This window comes from Carettochelys insculpta, chromosome 2 (assembly GCF_033958435.1).
Source record: "Carettochelys insculpta isolate YL-2023 chromosome 2, ASM3395843v1, whole genome shotgun sequence".
NCBI classification, from domain to species: Eukaryota; Metazoa; Chordata; order Testudines; family Carettochelyidae; genus Carettochelys; species Carettochelys insculpta.
This window is the reverse complement of record NC_134138.1, coordinates 113,200,234-113,219,138: the sequence shown is the minus strand read 5'-3', so window position 1 is coordinate 113,219,138 and position 18,905 is coordinate 113,200,234. Positions and strand designations below refer to the sequence as shown.

The window sequence follows — 18,905 nt, the reverse complement described above, 5'->3', positions numbered from 1 at the left end:
TGCAGATGGCTGGAGTCTTTCCAGAACTGCGCCTGCAATGTCTCACAGTTCATCACCAATATACTGATGTATCTGACAGCATGACAGACTTTCCCATAAGCAACCTTCCTTCCATTTCCTACTGGTGAACTCCACTCCTCATTTTGTTCAGCTGTCTTCAATGGCAGAATGAGTTACAGCGGTGTCAAGAAAAGAGGCTCACAAACCACTGAGTACTAGATCAGTGACTCTGGCTGACTCTGCATTACAGCTGAGGTATAACCTCGTTCTACCTAGCTCACCTGCCATTTCCAAGTAATTGCTTTTGGACAGATGGTAGCTGGGGTGTAGGTGTGTGACTAGCTCTTTGGCTCTTCTCCTGCTCTCTGACAAAATAAATCTGCTTTCTGGCCAAATATGGATAGCTTATTTTTCTCTGCCCTTTTTCCATTCCAGCATCACGGCCTAGTTTATGTAGGACTTAATATTAGTTTAACAACAGAAGTTCTTCAGCTCAGGCTTACTTGCATCTGTGTCTATTGATCCAATGGTGTTCAGTGCACATACTACACATTTAGGACAAATATGTGCAATTACTATTTTACAGATAACGTGGAAACACACATGGAATAACCTTCTACCATAAGGGATACCTTTCAGGGTTTCTGTTTGGCATTGCTATTTTATTGTTAGGCTGGTGTATACTTTTTCAGTGATCTAAGATTATGGATATGTCTTTATTTTGAAATAAACTATTCTGGAATAGCTTATTTCAAAATAGTGCTGCTACACACAAAAATGCACTTCAAAATACCACTCAGCTATTTTGAAACAAAGCGCCTAAATATAATAGTGTCTATTGGCTTATTTTGAAACATACTCTATTCCCTGTCTTAACAGCACCTATTTCAAAATAGGTGCTAATCCTTGTAGAATGAGGTTTCCCAATTTAAAAATAAGCCAACTGCTATTTTGAAATTATTTCAAAATAGCGGTTGTGTTGTGTAGCTGTTAGGATAGTTATTTCAAAATAACTTTGCTGTGTAGACCTACCCTATGATAGAAGTAGTCTCTGCTTGCATAGGGCTCATAACTTTATAGGGTTGTTACTACAGCTGGCTGGAAAAAAAAAGCCTATTTATACAAATAGACAGATTTCAAAATTGTTTTTGTGGCTAAGTGTTTGAAACATCCACTTCAAAAGCTGGTAGGTTTTTGGGTGGGTTAATGTTTCTATGTCTCTAGCTTTAGGAGACTATGTGTAGCCTTCAGATGACAACTACACCCAATTAAAAAGCAAATTTATTTTTTAAAAATGTCGTCTCACCAAAATCTCAGTTCTAGGCCTTTTGTCCTTCCCACCTGAGTGGGTGGCGGCACAAACACACATAAGGTATTAGCAGCTGAAGAAACAGGGCTTTGAAGTAAAGTCCAAGTGGCTTAAACATTTGGTGACAGGTAGGTCTTTAATGCAGATGGGCCCCAGCCGGACCCTTGGATGCATATACCTGCATTTTGGAGCCCACATCTATGATGGCCAATACTCTCCTCATCCCTACAAATGAATGGGATGTTCTGGTACACTTACAAATCCCCATTCACCTTGGACCCTGTCTCCATTCATCATACAAAAAATGATACAAAGGAGCCTAGCAGGGCTATAACCAGCCATGCCCACAAGGGGCTCCACTATTAAGATCTGCTGTGTCCTCCACCAGCTATTTTTAAACACCATTCACTCCCTGTCTTGTCAGTCAGTCCTCTCCTGGACTTGTGGAGGAGGGAGATGAGAACCTGCAGGGGGTAGTTTAGGGTCTAGTGCAATAGCAATAAACGTGCTCTAGTCCAGACCTGCAAGTGTCATGCGTCTCACATGACACTCACCCATACAGAACTCGTATCTCACAGCGCGAGCTGGATTCATGCAGTCAGCTAGGCACCAGGCAAGCAGGCGGATTCAGTTTGCCAGTTAGTGAGGCTGCCGTCACAAGACACTGTGACACATAGTGAGCAGGCACCTGGGTAGCCTCTCTCACCCATTTCTAAGCCTCACCAACCCATTCTTTTCCCTCTGCCTGGGTCTGTTCCCCATTCTCTCCCCTGCCATTCTGTGACCTCGCTGTCCTTCCCTTACTCATGGCACCTCTATCTGAGAGCCTTCCTCCCCTCCTCAGGAAGCTCTATGCTCTTATCTTCTCTAGCTATGTCCTTATCTTTCTTCCTCATCCCTGGCTTCTTCCTTCTCTTTCTTCCTTACCCATATCTACTCCCATGTTCTTTCTGCCTTAAGCTCTGCCAGTTGTTCGTCCCCTGCCATGCATCTGTATTACAATTATTAGTTGCATTATCATAGTGGCTGGGGAGTCCAAGGTATGGAGCAGACCCCATTGTGCTAGATGTTCAGCTAATACACAACAAAAAGATGGTCCCTGTCTGCAAGAGCTTACAAACTCTGTTTCCCTCCTTTGCCTTCCCACTGGGAGTCTCCCCTACTGTGGCTCTGTTCCTACTTCTTGAGGGGTGTGTGTGTGTCTTTCTTGCTCTGTTTGTCCTTGTCCACTTCTCACAACCTTTCCTCCTGAAAAACAATATCCAATAGCTCCCACAGAGCACCCCAATGTGCTTAAGAGTCACCTGCTCTTTTGTGCCCCTACGTACATTCAGCCAAATGATTCAGCTCCTTCAGTGACCCAGAATCATCTCTCAGCCATGAAAGCTCTCAACTCTTCCCTGTTCTTTAGCTCTTCCAGTCAGCTTCTCCAAGCTCTTTCCCGCTCTCACAGCCTTTCAGTGCCTCCAACCACAACACTGCCATCCTTAAATATTCAAAAGCCATGAGCCAGTCTCCCAGAAGCTCAGGAATTTAACCGGAACTTAAATTAGGCCTTGTCTCAGGTTTTGACCCTTTAAACCCATTTAAGCTTCCTAAGGGCTGTTACAAACCGACTCGTTAAAAAAATGAAGGGTTTCCTCTTGTAATCCCATGACCCTAGGAGCAGAGACTTCAAGCCAAACACCAAATATTACACCAGCTGGCAATACTCAGTCCCTCATCTGCCACCTCTCACGTATGCATCCCTAATACAGTGTCAGGTACCTGGGAGACCGTATGAAAATGGGGAACGAGCTGAGCTGAAGAGGCAGTTGACAACAATGCAGAATGACAGCTGCTGTGGGTGACTGAATGGAGGAAAAGGTACCCGTTGAGCTTCTTCTGCTGACCTGAGGTAGGTAGTACATTTTTTCATGGATGTGCATCTGTAACAGTGAGAATGAAGAACCTCCAGGTTTTCCCTCCAGAGAGCAGCAGGCAGCTGTCCATTTTCTATGTCCCACAAGCATTCTCTTTATCTTGTTTTGGAAGTCCCAGTTTGCAGGGTATCAAATTCCCAATGCAAATTATGGGGAAAAATTGATAATTTGCAACAGAATTGTGATGCAATTACCTGTAATTTTCCTAACTACCATCCAGCACTCCCTTTCCAAGAGCAAACTAATCCTAGGAGCAACATGCAATAAGACCACGGAAAAACTCAAGTGTGTGCTACAAAGCAGCAGCACAGATTGGATCTGCACACACATTTTACAATGCCTCTTTAATTGTTTGAATCAAGTTACTGGAACATTGTGACTAGAGCCTCCCCTAGTGTTTCTTTAGGTGCAACAGTGACAATAAATATAGCAGTTACTTACTCCAAGAAGCAAACAAATATTTGTCATGCTCTGCAGTTTGAAAGAACCACCTCTTTTTGACAATGATAACAGGTGACATTTCCATTACTTGAATTATAGTAGTATCTACAGCTTGCAAGCACCATTCCCTTGCTAGAATAGTGTGGCATAAATAGTCCTGGAACTGCAGGAGTGATGCAAGGAGAGAGATGTGGAATCTGAACCAGGGGACTGCTTAGCTGCAATTTTATCTGAGCTTTATCAAGATGGGAAGACTTTGTAGAATTGGAAGCCATGTCATATTGCAGAGCTTTCCTTCCTTATTCCTTTGAAGGCATCAGCCTGGGAGTCTGGCTGTAGTTTGTATCTTGAGCAGAACTATGCTCTTGGTTGATGGTGTGGCAAATAGGTATTTGAGTGTATTGCCTTTTATTAGCAATTGGTTGAGCAAATTCCCCACTCACAATAGCTGTGAACCCTGCTGTGGGCATCTGTTGGGTAGTTAATACTTATTGGGAAGCATAACATTTTCAGCATGTTTTGTTTACAAAATATCCTGTGCCATTTAACATAGCGTTAAAGATATTGAGCCTGACTTTCTTTTTAATGTATAACATTCAATATGGGTTGTCTGTGTTCATTGGTACTGATTTTCTTCCCTGCAGGAGGGAAGGAATTGAAGGACTTTTTTGATGATCTGTAATTCTCATTTGGGTTATACTCTCAGACTACATACAAGATTATTCCACAAAGTTCTTCACAGAGCCTGTGACCCTGATTCTCTTCCTTCTTACACCAGTGTAAATAAGGAGAAACTGCTGAAGTTTTACCACTACTAAAATTGTTGCATATGGGAGGAGACTCAGGACTACGCACAGTGATGATTTATGTATCAGTACAGAAATTTACTTGGCCTACAGTAATTGTTCTTCAGGATGCATTGGCCCCCAAGATTTCCTCTTCGGGACCAACAAGTAGCAGTTTAATTACTTGAAGGTAGGTATGAGGAGTCCTTATAATGACTACAGGTCAGCCCTACCAAAACTGACATCAATAAGGAAACCTCTGGAATGACAAGTGTCTTGTAAATGCATGGATTGAGCTTCACATAGTTACTTTACAAAGTTTGGATAGAAAGCCATTACTCAAAGAGGCAGCAGAGGGTGGAATGAAGGTATGGGTATGTAGATTTTACACAGCTAATTCATGCCATCTTCTTATTCATCTGGAAAAAAATCTCTTAGGTAATCTCTGTGAGAATATAGGTTGTCCGCTTAACTCTATTAGCAAAAGGACACAAATAATCCAGTTGTGTTCCAGAATGATTTGGTTTGAAGAAAGACACAGTACCATTACTAAAGCAAGCATATGAAATCCAGATTTCCTCAGGGTTTATGGAGATTTGGGAAAAGAACCAAGGAGGAGAACTGATTGATCTATATGGCAACCTGGGGCAGAAAGTTGGCGTTCAGTCTAGGCATGACCCTGTCCTTATAACATGTATACGGAAAACCTGTGATAAACTGATTTTCTTTCAAGCTCTGGTAACTGGACACCAGAAAGACAGATTTCCTTAAAAGATAGCATAGGGTACATGTTTCTCTGGGCTCACGAAGGTTACCTAGCAAATCCATTAGAACTGCACTCAGGTCCCAAGAGGCTGGGCTCTCAAATTGAGGAAAACATATGCATGAGTCTCTTCAGGGATTTTTCATTGTAGAATATGGTACAACCCTGGATCGAGAGGATATGCATGCACTGCTACTGGATAGACATTGTGGAATTGAAATCAACATTGTTTCACGGCTAGCAAACCATTCAGTATCCAAGGTTATGGACAATTTCACAGTGCCCAGAGTAAACCAGCACTGTAAAGGGTCAATGGGCACAAAACAGACATCAAAACACTCCAGATCCACAAACCAGTTAGTCAACATTTTAATGGAATGGGGCATTCTGTCAATGACCTAAAGGTATGTGTGTTACTGAAGAAGAATTATTGCACCGTTCTTGAAAGGGAAGCAGCCGAGCTGGCTTTTATATTCAAATTTGGCACATTAACACATGGTTTAAATCGTGATGGGAACTGTCTGAGTCACTATAGGGGCTCGTCTGCATACTTGGCTCAATCTCATTCTTGACCTTCCCCCTCACCCCTCCACTCTCTGATTTGTTCACCTTGATTATCTTTTTCTGATTTGTCCTCCTTGCTTACTGCTTTTGGTTCTCTGTGCCTTAAATATTGAGTCTGTTCTGGTCTGGCTATGGTCTGAAGAAGTGGGTCTGTCCCACGAAAGCTCACCTAATAAACTATTTTGCTAGTCTTTAAAGCGCTACTTGACTGCTTTTTGTTTTGTAAAGGTTCAGTTTTGCTGCCAATGGTGGAAAGAAAAAAAATGAATGACTGGGCCCACTCCATTCTTTATGCCTTTGGATGAGGGTACGCAGAGGCACATGCATGACTCCTGTGAACGTGACAAACCAAAGAATCTGGTTTCCTCAGGAGCTTGGTCCTTGTAGACAGACAATCACTCGAAGAACAGTGACTTTGAAGGAAACATGAAGTAAAAAATACAACTGAAACAACAAAGGAAATTCAAGAGATAGACATGTTTATGACTAGTTGGAATTGGAATTTGGAAGTGCTGCAAGGCTAAAACCCAAGTTCTTGAAAAAAATGGTACAATATATTTACTGGCAAGTAAGTGTGTGGTATCAAAAGATCCCCAATACCCACATAGGGATATTGCTTCAATATTGTGTCCAAATGGCAACTAATCACAAGTATAACTTCCTGCTTTTGTTAGAGCTCTCCCATCCAAATACAGAGCAGACTCTGCTAAGTTTAATTTACAAGCTTTGTCATAATTACTGGGCAAATAGGAGTGCGCCATTTTTGTTTCTGGTTCCATCTTAGTCACATCTCACCCAGCTGTGCATCTTACCTCATACCCTGGTTTTTTTAGAGCGTATTCAGAAGTATATCACTAATTGCTTTCAAAATTACACCTTTATCACATTTGACATTGACACTAATGAAGGAAAAATAAGCATTTACCTTACAGCTATGGTTCTGATGTGCCTAAAATGTTACAATTTAGATTCACAGCATGCTGTACTCTTACATAAACTGGTGTAGTCCATTAATTTGTTCCAAATTTTTATTGCTAGAAACTGAAAGCAGAATCAAGTTCAAGAAATATTTTACTCAGTTACATGCTGAAAGTGTAACCCATTCATTCTACCTTAGATCTTTGTTTGTGAGATAGCTTCAATTTTCATCTTTTCGGCTATGTCCTTCGACAGGGGGATGCTAATGGACACACTTTGGGATATGCTAATGAGGCATTGCAATGAATATGCAGCACCTCACTAGCATAATGGCAGCTGCAGCACTTTGAAAGTGCTGCTTTTGATCACACAGTCATCTACACAGGGTCCTTTTCAAAAGGACCCCGCACACTTTGAAATCCCATTATTCCTATTTGGTTATAGGAATAAGGGAATTTCGAAGTGTGCGGGGTCCTTCCAAAAAGGACTCCAGGCAGATGAGCTGCGTGCGATCGAAAGCAGCACTTTTGAAGTGCCGTGGCTGCCATTATGCTAATGAGGCACTGCATATTCATTGCAATGCCTCATTAGCATATCCTTAAGTGTCTCATTAGCATCCCGCTTTTGAAGTGGGGGGCTAGGGTAGACATAGCCTACATCAGCAAAGTTGTAAGAAGACCTAGGGAATGCTGCACTGTTTCATCCAGTTTGCATACAATTCCATAACATACTGTACTAATACTTTCTTTAAGCATTTTAATATGGTGTTTCTTGAACTTTGTGCAATATTACTGTCTATATATCACTGTGAACGGAATGTGGCTGAGCAACTTTAATGAGCAAAAAATTGCTCCATCTATCTTCCACAAGGAAAGCATCTTATTGCTCCAACAGTGTCTTGAGGAAAGCAGGCCTCAATTTGCAAAGATTCATGTAGCCGTAAGGGTCAAGTTCTTTTTGAAACTATTTATTCAAGAAGTTTTTTGAGGTTTTCTTCCATCCAGACTACACCTGGGAAATAGTGTAGTTTGGAGAGATAATTTCTTCGTTTGGTGTGGACTTCAGAGTAGACCAGCCCTAAGGAAACTGAGGTTGAGTAGGGTAAATAAGTTCTGACATACATAGCGCATAAAAATACCCACCATGTTGAAGAAAAAACTAGGCTGCACCTTAAGTGTTTGATAGCTAAGTGTTTTCTCCTATAACCAATACATGAGTTAAAAATAAATAGCATTTGAAAATTCTTTCTTTGGAGTAAAGCAATTTTGTATTTAATTAATTCCTCGTGTCGGACAGCCTCTGTGTTGATCAAACCTTTCACTTTCCATATAATTCATTTGTTTGTTTGCATTTGGTCTAGTAAACTTATCTACAAGAAATGACTTGTCTGTCTGTATGAGATTGTTACATAACTACCATCATACTAATCTCACAGTTTTAACACTCAAGATTTTTAATATATACACAACACATTCAAATGCACACATAGGTAAGTTAGCTCTCCTATATAGCTGCATAAGGGTAACACTATTACTTGCATGTAACCAGCTAGATTTAGGACTTCATTCCCACTTCCCCACATCAAAGTTGTGTGCTCATACTTTATATGTAACAGGTAGAGGGGGGGAGAGAGAGTGGGTGTGCTATGAACAAGATGACCAACCATGTGTAAACTTTTGCTCATGTATTCAATTTTACTTATGTGATTGCTTCCAATAAAATCATTATTTTAGTTTAACAATGGCTGTGTACTGAGGACTACTTTTTGCTAATAATTTGTTAATTAATTCAAATTGTTTATATGCTCCCAATGGGCCAAAATAATCTGATACTTTACTGGAGGAAAGGTGAAATTGAAGCACAATTAGCTCCAAAATAAGGCCACATTTAACGAACAAACACGACTATTTAAAGTACTACCTTAAAATGTAAACTAACAGAATGGTTTGGCAATCTCAACACAAAATGAGAAACGGTTGCTGTTAGTACAAAAAACAGTGACATCTTGTGGGGATATACAGAAATGATTTTTGCTAAGGGCACAGCAAACTATTTTGATTATAACGCTTATTTGCTTAACAGAAACACTACTACAAAAGTTCACTACAGTTATCAATAATATTTGGTAGAAATTAGGCTTTATTGCTTTTATAATGAAGAATGCAACTTTTAAAAAAAGCGGTTAATAGCTGTTATGAAAAAAAAAATCCCTCAAGAAACAAATGGAGTGAAGTGCAGTCCAAAGAGTACAGCAACAGTCTCATTGTCTGGAAGTGGTCAGGTTATTCATCCTCTCAAATGTTTCACTCATACAATATCATATGCCCTTAAGTCATAATTTTTATAAGACGTTAAAGGATTTATATGTTGAAATGACAGTCTAACATAAAACATCAATGATAAAAATGAGATGAATATAAGAATTTTAGAAATGTACAAGTATCTTATTAATGGAGGAGCATGGATTAGCTATGATTTTTTTCAGCGGATGAAAGACTATGTCAAATAATGTTACACATTTTTTGAAAAAAGCAAACCACACAACGAGAAATAAAAGTAACATATGCAGTATTCCAATACAGTACAGAACACTTAGACTGCTCAGAGTGTATCATTTCCTAGGGCAGACCCTCAGCTGATGTAAAGTGCCACTGAAGTTGATGGTACTGTTTATATCAGTTGAGGTTCTGGGCCTCTCTGTTGTTTACAAGTTTTTATCCAACAATTTGGTTAATAAAACAAAACCAAAAGATGCCTGTTGGAAGATGATGGATTTTCCTACTGTAACATTAAAATGTTTTTTTTTTTCCTTTTTACCTGAGTAACTGAAGTAAACAGATTACAAGGCAATTTAAACATATTAGCTAATACAATGTTTACTAGACTTTTGATATATAGAAATGTACCTTGACACTATTTGCAATTTTACATATACAAACTAGGTAGGAACTTGAAAACATATTTACTGAAGAGCAATGTCTGATGTTTTGTACAAATTAGTCAGAGCAATGGAATTATGTACAGAAATTTTTACAGATTTTGTGCAAGTTAGCTTCCATGTGCATTTAAAGAACAGCTGTCAGTGTCACAGAATTCACTTATCTGTTAATATTTACTGATGCTAGGAATGGAGAGTACAGAAAAGAGGACAATAACTCCTAAAGTAATACTGGGCTATGCAGACATCTGTACATCATTCAAATAGTGCATATTATCAATGTTCAAGAATGAGTAATATATAGCAGCAAATAGAGACAATGGGTGTTTACATTATCTAGGTTTCTTATACTGTATGTAAGTGGGAATGAATATTCCTATACAGAAACAACAAGGAAATAGTTTAAATATTTTAGGAAATTATTTACTATTAAGTAAGTTTTCTGTTCAACAGTGCAGTTGAAAAAAATCTTTTACAGTAATGAACACACCATTCAGAAGCACTGTCAACTCAAAATAAAATTCAGTTGCTTTTCTACTTGTAGCAACTGAAAAAAGTAAAAACATTAACATGAAGAAAATGAAGTTTACTTTACTTTTGATAGTATTGTCAGTAAAGCGTAGTTCTCTATGTTAATTTGCAGATGTTCCCGCCTCTTTTTGTGCTGCGTTTACACCCTTTTTTTTAAAAAAAAGTTTTTCCTTCTTTAGCCCAACCGAACAATGTTGTCACTTGGAACACAGTCACTTTTACGAGGTAAGCTTGGAGTAACTTGGAGGAGAAAATTTACGCTTCAAGTACTTGAGAATGTAAAGTGGAAGACAGCTTACAACAGTGATAGCTGACACTTTCCACAGGAAGGTCAGAGTCGTGATAAAGGCAACATCTGTAATAATAAAACAAGAAAATGCATTATACGAGGCTCTAGTATAGATTCTTGGACTTCCATGGTACGAAGACATTAAATAGTTACACATGGTTTACATAAGGTATTATGCAATGTTTTGCTATCAATGAACACTGACTAGATGAGGAATACAACTGTAAGTGCTAAGTGTTCTCCATTAATTATTATTATTATTATTATTATATTATGCTATCACATCAACTTGAGCCATATATAAGGCTTTTAGTGCTTTTATGCTGCTCCATCCTTTCCATGCAGCGTAAAGTGTCTGGAGAGAGGGTGAAGCTCTCCCCTAAGACTCAAAGGGCTTGTCTACAATTGCACCCAACTTCAAAGGGGGCATGGTATCAGGGTGATGGGAGATTATCAATGAAGTGCTGCAGTGAATATGCAGCATTTCATTAGGCTAAGCAACTTCAAAGTGCTGGCATGCCGGGCAGTTGTGCGCACTTCGAAGTGCCCACGCTACTTCAAAGTGCCTTTATCCCCAAAATTTTGAGGAATAAAGGCACTTGGAAGTAGTGTGGGCACTTGGAAGTGCCTGTGACTACAAGCATGCTGGCACTTTGAAGTTTGACACTTCGAAGTTGCCGCGGGGCACAATTAACCAAATGAAGTGCTGAATATGCACCGCAGTGCTGCATTAGTAATCCTCCATCACCCTGATTACCATGCCCCCAATGAGAAGCAAGTGTAGACCCAGCCAGAATATTTTCAATGTACAAAATGGTAGACTCTTGAATACCTTGCTGTTGATCCCCACTTGACATCGCAGTGAGTTTTCCTTGGGTGTAGAACACATTCTCACCAGGTGCCTCCCACAAAAAAAATTGAACTCACTAATCCATTGGAGGGAAGGGTAAGGGTAATATTTTCATTTTCACATGGTTTCTTTTGTTCTTACAATGTTTTTTCCAAGATATAATCCAAATTCACATTCAGAAGTTTTAATATTAAACCACACTTTGCATCCTTCACTCCATTTTTTGATTAATGTTCTGTGAACTAGACATTTAGAGCCAACATTCCTCACGCTTTAGAAGAGAAAATTAGCCAAAAAATAAGAAGAATATTCACAGGAGAAAACTCGGCATTTAATGACATCACCACTATATAAATAGAAGCAAGCTGATACATAGTTTCTGTGTATCATCAGCAGAGAGCTGTTAATTGTAGAAATGAAGACCAAGTCAGGAGAACTATATTACTTTGGTCTCCACCCTTTGCACCTAAATTATTGGAAGAGCTAGGTTTTATATTATTCCTATTATTCAGCAATGTTAGACACCTCACTTCTAGTGTTCTGTGAAATTACTAGAGAAATTCTATTCATATTTGTAAATGTCAGATTACATTCTAATGATACGTGAAAGGCACAAAGCCAGGTATCTTGGAAAATATGTTGTTAACTTGTATATAATTTATAATGGGCATTTCTAAAAGAAGCCCTAGTTTATTCATCCATGAACACTAGAAACAGTAATGTATTTTATTAGCAAAATTGTCTGTTGATCTATTGCATTTTTTATCTTTGAGGAAACTGTAACTCGACCTACCTAAGAAAGCTCCAAAAGATACTCTGCCTATACCTGTTACAAAGAAAGGAAACAAGAAAGGGACAGATTTATAGAAAAACAAGAGAATTAGAAAAGATTAGCAATACAAAAATGAAATAAGAGGTCAGAAAGATTTTAATAAGTGGCATTAATTAGGATAATTTGAATAATGCAATACAACTGAAACAATATGGCATTTTGCATATATTTAATATTAAGCATGCTTTAAAAACAGAAGTAGCCAGACAACTCCTCCAATTTATAACTTGAAAAAACTAAAAAGTGTAAATTATATCAACAAATCAAATGAAGCTTAGATGTTTAAAACTAAGTTCCGATTTACTTCAGATGGATGCAGTATGAGAAGTGTTAATGCTCTTTTAATTCTACTAATTATTACTTTAAATATGTCCCTTGAAAAATGCATAGGATTTTAGTGTCAAGTCTGCCTAAATACGCCACAAGTCTGTATGCTGTTGTTGTGGAGATGTGCATAATGGGTGCAATTCGACACTCTTCATCTATGAGTAGCTTGCCTAAGTTACAGAGGCAAAATACAGTGAAATACTTTTAATTTTTATCTTTGCATGGTGCCAAATTTTGATTTTTATTACTTTTAGGCATTAAGCATGCTTATTCAAAAGAAATATATTTAAAAATCTGTATACAATTAAATGGTCTTATTGATATAAAAATAGAGGACATAGCTTATCTGAATATGCTGTGCAAAACTGTCATTATCTGATGGAATTAAGCAGGGAATTGAGTAGTCTGGAAAAATGCTGGTCAGGAGGGAAAGACATTTGGGATCTCCGACCAAGAGAGGTGATGGCCAAAGAGACTGGGGCCTAGAGTGAGTGCCCTCAAGGCATCGTAGATGGAGCATACAGTACTGTTGCCTTGAGCTGGGAAACACTGATAAATCCCTTCTTCGTGTTGCACAAATCTGTGGCCATTTGACCAAAAGTTGAAGATATTTGTCTCCATTCTTACTCGTGCCTTGCCTTGTGCAGTCCTTCTGTGGAGTTTCAGGAGCTACCTGACTACCTCCCATTTAAAGCCATAAACAAAGAGAAAGCCCAAGAAAGGAAGATCCAGAAGGACGCAGAGTAGAAATTTCAAACTCAATGGCTGTGTCTACACTACAAAATAACTTGGAAGTACGCAACTTCGAAGTAAAGAGTCTACACACAAAATGCACCCTCCCTTGCTTTGAAGTAGGCTTCCCCTACTTCAAAGTTAAGCATCTACACACAATTAGCCCCTACTTTAAAGTAAGGGGCCAGGAAATGATGCAGACATGAAGTTGTATGGCCAAACAGACCTTCCGGGCTCGCAGCCACCCGACCCTTTAAAGGGCCCCTCCCAACACCCACACCCCACACATGCTCCGGACTGCCAGGCTGCGGATAGCAGCAGAGCACATGCTGGGGAGAACAGCTGAGCAACATGCCTGCTCACACCCTCCCTGAGGACGAGGTCCTCTCCACCCTGGCCAGCATGCTGGTTGCCCTACTCTTTCAGCAGCATGGCTGGGTCACCTGCCTCGGACACAGCCTTCAGACCCTGACCACAGCACTCTTGCCCCTCCCCAGGGCCCCCTCTGATGTGGCACCAGTGGGCCTTCACCACCACCAGCAAGTGGTGGGACCAGTTGGTACTGGAGGACGAGCGGTGGCTGCGGAACTTCAGAATAACCTGCCAGACGTTCAAAGACTTCTGCCACTGGCTTGCCCCAGTCCTCCAGCACCGAGACACTGGGATGTGGCCAGCGCTCCCAGTGCAGAAGAGGGTGGCCATTGCCTTGTGGAGACTGGCCACCCCCAACAGCCTCTGGTCTGTTGGCCACCAATTTGATGTTGGCAAGGCCACCGTCAGATTGGTGATGATTGAGGTAAGTCTGGCCCCCACTATGGACCCACCATGGGGAGAGGGCTACTGGACAGGGGGGCCTCCCAGTCTGGCATTCATGGACATGTCTTCCTTCCCCCCAGAGGTCATTTGAGCCACCAACAAGGTGCTCTTGCCATGAATCACGACCCTGGGGGACCTGGACACCGCCCTTGCCGGGTTCGCGGACCTGGGCTTCTCCAATTGTTTTGGGGCTCTGGATGGGATGCATGTGGCGATCTGGTCTCTGGAGCACAGCAGGAGTGCCTATATTAACAAGAAGGGGTAACACTTGGTGGTACTCCAGACCCTGGTGGATGTGAGGGGCTGTTTTCTGGATGTGTGCGTAGGGTGGCCAGGCAGGGCCCATGACACCCGGGTGTTCTGGAATTCATGGCTGGGATGCCGGATGCAGGAGGGCATGTATGTCCCTCTGCGGGAGCTCCTGCTTGGGGACATCACAATACCCCCCTGCATTGTGGCCGACACTGCATACCCGCTGCACTCGTGGCTCATGAGGACCTATACCAGATGCACCATGCTGGCACAGGACATCTTTAACGGTCACCTCAATCATGCCAGGGGCACAGTAGAGCAGGTGTGTGGGAGGCTGAAGGGGAGGTTTTGCAGCTTCCTCACCAGGCTGGATGTCAGCCTCCCAAACATTCCCTTGGTCATCGCCACCTGCTGTGCCTGCCCCAACCTTGTGGAGGGCAAGTGGAAGCCCTTCATCCAGGGCTGTGTCATGGACCGGGTACAAGCAACCGCCTGATGGCCCGTGACAGAAGGATGGGGTCACTGTCCAGGAGGCCTTGTGCCAGGCCTTCATTCAGGGCCTGCCCTGACTCTCCCAGCTATGCTCCGCACCATGGGCCCCCCCACTCTCCCATCCCTCATGCTCCTGCCCTGGAACTTTCCCACCAAGCACCAGGAATTAGGGTGAAAACATTAAACGTCAGTACTGGGGCAATCAACTTTTTTTGCAAAACCAAACAGCATAACGTGTCAAACTATTTACAGTACTCAGGGGGAATGGTCCACAGGAGGGAGGTGGGGGGTTAGGTGGGGGGACTGAACTGGGAGGGCAATTAGGTGGGGGAAGATTCAGTTGCCCAGGGGTGTGGGGGCTGGGAGCCGTGTTGGCCATGGCTGCCCCTACTGCCCTAGGTCCAGGGAGGTAGGGCTGGAGTGGGGGTGCTGCGGGCTCACCCTCTGCAGGGTGTGGAGCCACTGGGGCTGGGCCAGGTGCACCCGGCTTGGCCAGCAGCCATGGAGCCAGCTCCAGGCAGGCAAAATGGTGACAGATCTGCTGGGAGGTGGGCGGATGCTGGAGGGCCAGTGGCTGCCGGGAAGGTGGCTGGGGCTAGGCTGGCAAGGGGGTGGGCGGTGGGATGAGGCGGGCAGCCAACGCCTGGGCTGTGGCATTCAGACTGCTGGCCAGCTGCACCCACACACCCTGCTCCATCACCAGCCAGTCCTGGAGCACCCTGGTCATCTCCCACATGACCACCTGGTTGGCAGCCACTTCCTCGTCCCTCCAGTGCTGTCTGCAGGAGGCCCTGCTGCGGCCGTGGGGACACGCAGGCTGGGGCGATGGGGTGGCCTCTCGGCCACCTGCAGCTGTGGCCTGCTATGGTGGGCTGAGGTGCCTTCCTGATGATGGACCTGTGGAGACAAAAAGGGACAGAGGGATGACCCGTTAGTGCTGTGTCCCAAACCTAGGGGGGGTGGGGGAGCATGGACCCCGCTCCACTGGCCTCCACCCAGCTCCCCTGCTGCCTGATAGCCTGTAGCCCGATGGGATTCTGGGTGCCCAGAGGCTCCTGCCTGGTGAGGGTCAGCCTGTGTTCCCTCCCCCTGCCTTGTCCCCAGGCATGTGGGCTGCAGGGCTGTTCTGGGAGAGGGCCACGCCCCCATCCCTGGTGACATCCCACTCATCCCATACATACCGGCTGCAACGTCCTGGGGCTCGGGCGAGGCTTGGCTGGAGAAGGCTGTACTGGGTGTCCCGGAGGCAAGGGGGATGACAAGGATCCCATCGCTAGAGCCCTCGTCATCGCCCTCAGTCTTGGTTGTCTGCTCTCTGCGCAGGGGTGGGGGCTCATGATGCCAGAGGGGCTCGCCTCATCCTCGCTGTCGTCAGTGTGGGGGGAGTGCGGCAGTGTCCACCATGTGCTCTGGGGTGGCTGCCTCCCTCATCCCCAGGAGCCTATGTAGCTCCTATAGTAGGGGCAGTGGATGGGCAGTGCCCTGACCAGCTGGCAGCATCACGGGGCTTGATGTAGGTCTGGCAGAGTTCTTTAACTTTTATCTGCACGCTGCTGCTAGTGTGGCTGGGGTGGCCTTGGGCAGCGGGGCTGTTGGCCAGCTGGTCAAAGGCTTTGGTGTTTCTGTGGTGGGCACCAGTTTGGCAAAGGACTTCCTCCTTCCCTCACAGAGTGAGGAGGGCCTTCAGCTTGTCCTCAGTCCAGGAGGGTCCTGTCCTGGCACAGCCCTTGCCTGGGCACTATGAGCTCTTGGAGTCCTTGTCCAGGGCTCCCAAGGGGCAAGGGAATCCTGGCATGTTGCCATGGTGGCCAGGGGCTGCGGAGGCAGGCTGTTGCTTCAAGCAGGGGCAGTCCAAGTGGGAGCTCGTGCTGCCCCTGCTTGTGGCACAGTCTCAGCTTCCTGCCTGGGGTTGCTGGTGAGCTGTTTCCTTTAAGGTGGCTGGCAGGGACCACAGAGACCTGCCTGGGCTGGCCAGAGTGTCTCGTCCTCCGGGGGGCCACTTCCTTGGAAGACTCCTTACTTCAAAGTAAGGAGTGCAAAGCATCTACACACACTTAACTTCAAAGTTAAACTTCTAAGTAAGCCACTACTCCATGCCCGGGAATGGAGTAGTGACTTAGAAGTTAGTCTCCCTTTGAAGTAACGGAAAGTGTGTGTAGACGTTCTGCATGCTACTTTGAAGTAGCAGCTTACTTTGAAGTAAGTCTGCAGTGTAGACACAGCAAATATGTTCACAGTGCCATAATTAAAATGCACATTTCTTGACATTTAGGAAGTAACAAGAGTACAAAAGCAGGTGGTGGAGCTTTTCCAAAGGAGAAAGCATAATTGCTATAATATATGCACAATATCTAGATAATAATGGGTGAAGATTTGAGACAGACGGACAGAAAGAAAGAAAGAAGAGAGAGTTACTCACCTTTTTGCAGTAAGTGAAGTTCTTCAAGATGATTGCCCCTAGGTATTACGGTGCTGCTGTGCCCATAGTCGTAGAATTATGGTAGCACTACCTTTAATGGGCTGCAGATGAAAAGCAGCTGACACAAGCTGAACACAATAGCTTACTAAGCCTGCCGACCCCTCTGTTCCTTCTCTGCCCAGGAGAGAGTGTACTGATGTTAAGGGGAAGAAGTGAGGGTGGTGGAACACCCACAGGAACAATCATCTCAAAAAACTTTAGTTACTGCACAAGGTAACTCTCTCTTCTTCTTCTTCAAGGACTGTCCCCATGGGTGCTCCTTCTAGGTGATAATGGAGCAGTCTCGCTTGTCGGCGGAAGCAGCTTTGGTTTGTGTGATGTTATGGTAGATAGAATGATGTGGTTAAATTGGATGTCTGTGGAGTAAGTTTCAATGGCATAGTGTTGTGTGATATATGTGTAGACGCCCATGTAGTGTCTCTACAAATGTCATAAATACACACATTACAAAGAAACACCATGGATGTGGCCACTGCTCTAGTGGAGTGGGAGCAGATAGCTATTGGTAGCTGTTTGCCTGAAATTTCATATGCTAGGAGAATATAGCCTGGTATCCATTTGAACAGTCTTTGTTTTGATATTGGTGAGCCCCTCAAATGTTCTGTAGAGGATACAAAAAGTCTGTTTTTCTGAAAGGGTTTTTTTCTTTGTAGATGAAGTGCCAGAGCCCTGTGGCTGTCTAATGTGTGCATGAGTGCTTCTGTTTTGTCCAAATGGGTTTTGGGGAAGAAAAGAGTAAGTGTAAGGGTACATTGCACTGAAAAGCAGTAGGTACTTTCTGGAGGTATTTGGGATGTGGATAAAGTATGACCATATATTGGGGGGGAGGGGTCCATCATGAAAGTTCTTAGTTCTCTCACCCTACATGCAAATGTGATAGTGACTAAGAACACTGGTTTATAGAGAGATGAAGGAATGAGCATGTTGCCCTGGGCTCAAGTAGCTTTCAAGTGAAAGCCATTAGTATGAGGTTCAAGTCCCAGGCTGGTGTAGGAGCTTTATTTGGTGGGTATATACTTTGTAAACCCCTCAAGAACTTTTTCACCTTGGGGTGTGTGAACAGAGAATGAAGTGCTGTAATGGCAACCAGGTGTACTCTTACAGAGCTGACGTACAGACCCACTTCAGTGAACTGCAATAGATATTGTAATATATGTGGGATGTCAGATGAGGTAGGGGAGAGTTTGTGTTTCACACCAATTGGCAAAACAGTGCCATTTCTGTATGTTTTTTTTCCTCTTAGATTGTCTGCGGGAATTGAGGAGAATTTCTTGTACTGGCGCCAAACAATTTTCTTCCACTGATGTCAGCTGATGATTAGTTATATTCTGAGGTGCGGGTTGTCCATGCTGGGTAGGTGAGGGGTCAGACCTTTGTTGAGGAGAAGGCAAGAGACTGGAGGGAATCTCCAAGGGAGAGCTACTGTCATCTGTAACAGATAAGGATACCATATCTGTCTTCGCCAATTTCATGCTATTAAGGTTATTTTGGCTTTATCTCATTCTATTTTGAGAAGAACTCAATGGATTAGTGGTAGTGCTGGGAAAGTATACATTAGGGATTTATTCCAAGTTATTTTGAATGCAGGCCCTAGAGACTGTAGTCCCAAATCCAGTCCCAAAGACTGGACGTTTGGTGTTATTGCTGCTGGTGAATAAGTCTATG

At 43.3% G+C, this 18,905-nt stretch overlaps 1 protein-coding gene across 5 annotated transcripts in view; it reads right to left on the bottom strand.

Moving 5' to 3' along the window:
* Positions 1–7,960: 7,960 nt before the first annotated feature.
* ATP9B (ATPase phospholipid transporting 9B (putative)) overlaps positions 7,961–18,905 on the bottom strand; it is a 332,144-nt gene continuing 321,199 nt past the window's right edge. For 2 of the 5 annotated variants that reach the window (XM_074987543.1, XM_074987546.1), the window contains exons 29-30: positions 12,104–12,136; positions 7,961–10,526 (exon numbers count right to left, since the gene is read on the bottom strand). In XM_074987543.1, the coding sequence (XP_074843644.1) occupies positions 10,390–10,526; positions 12,104–12,136 (170 nt within the window). In that variant the 3' untranslated portion in view covers positions 7,961–10,389. Of the gene's footprint in view, positions 10,527–12,103; positions 12,137–15,537; positions 15,659–18,905 lie in introns of those variants that run through there. The other 3 variants (XM_074987544.1, XM_074987549.1, XM_074987547.1) reach the window with 2 other exon arrangements.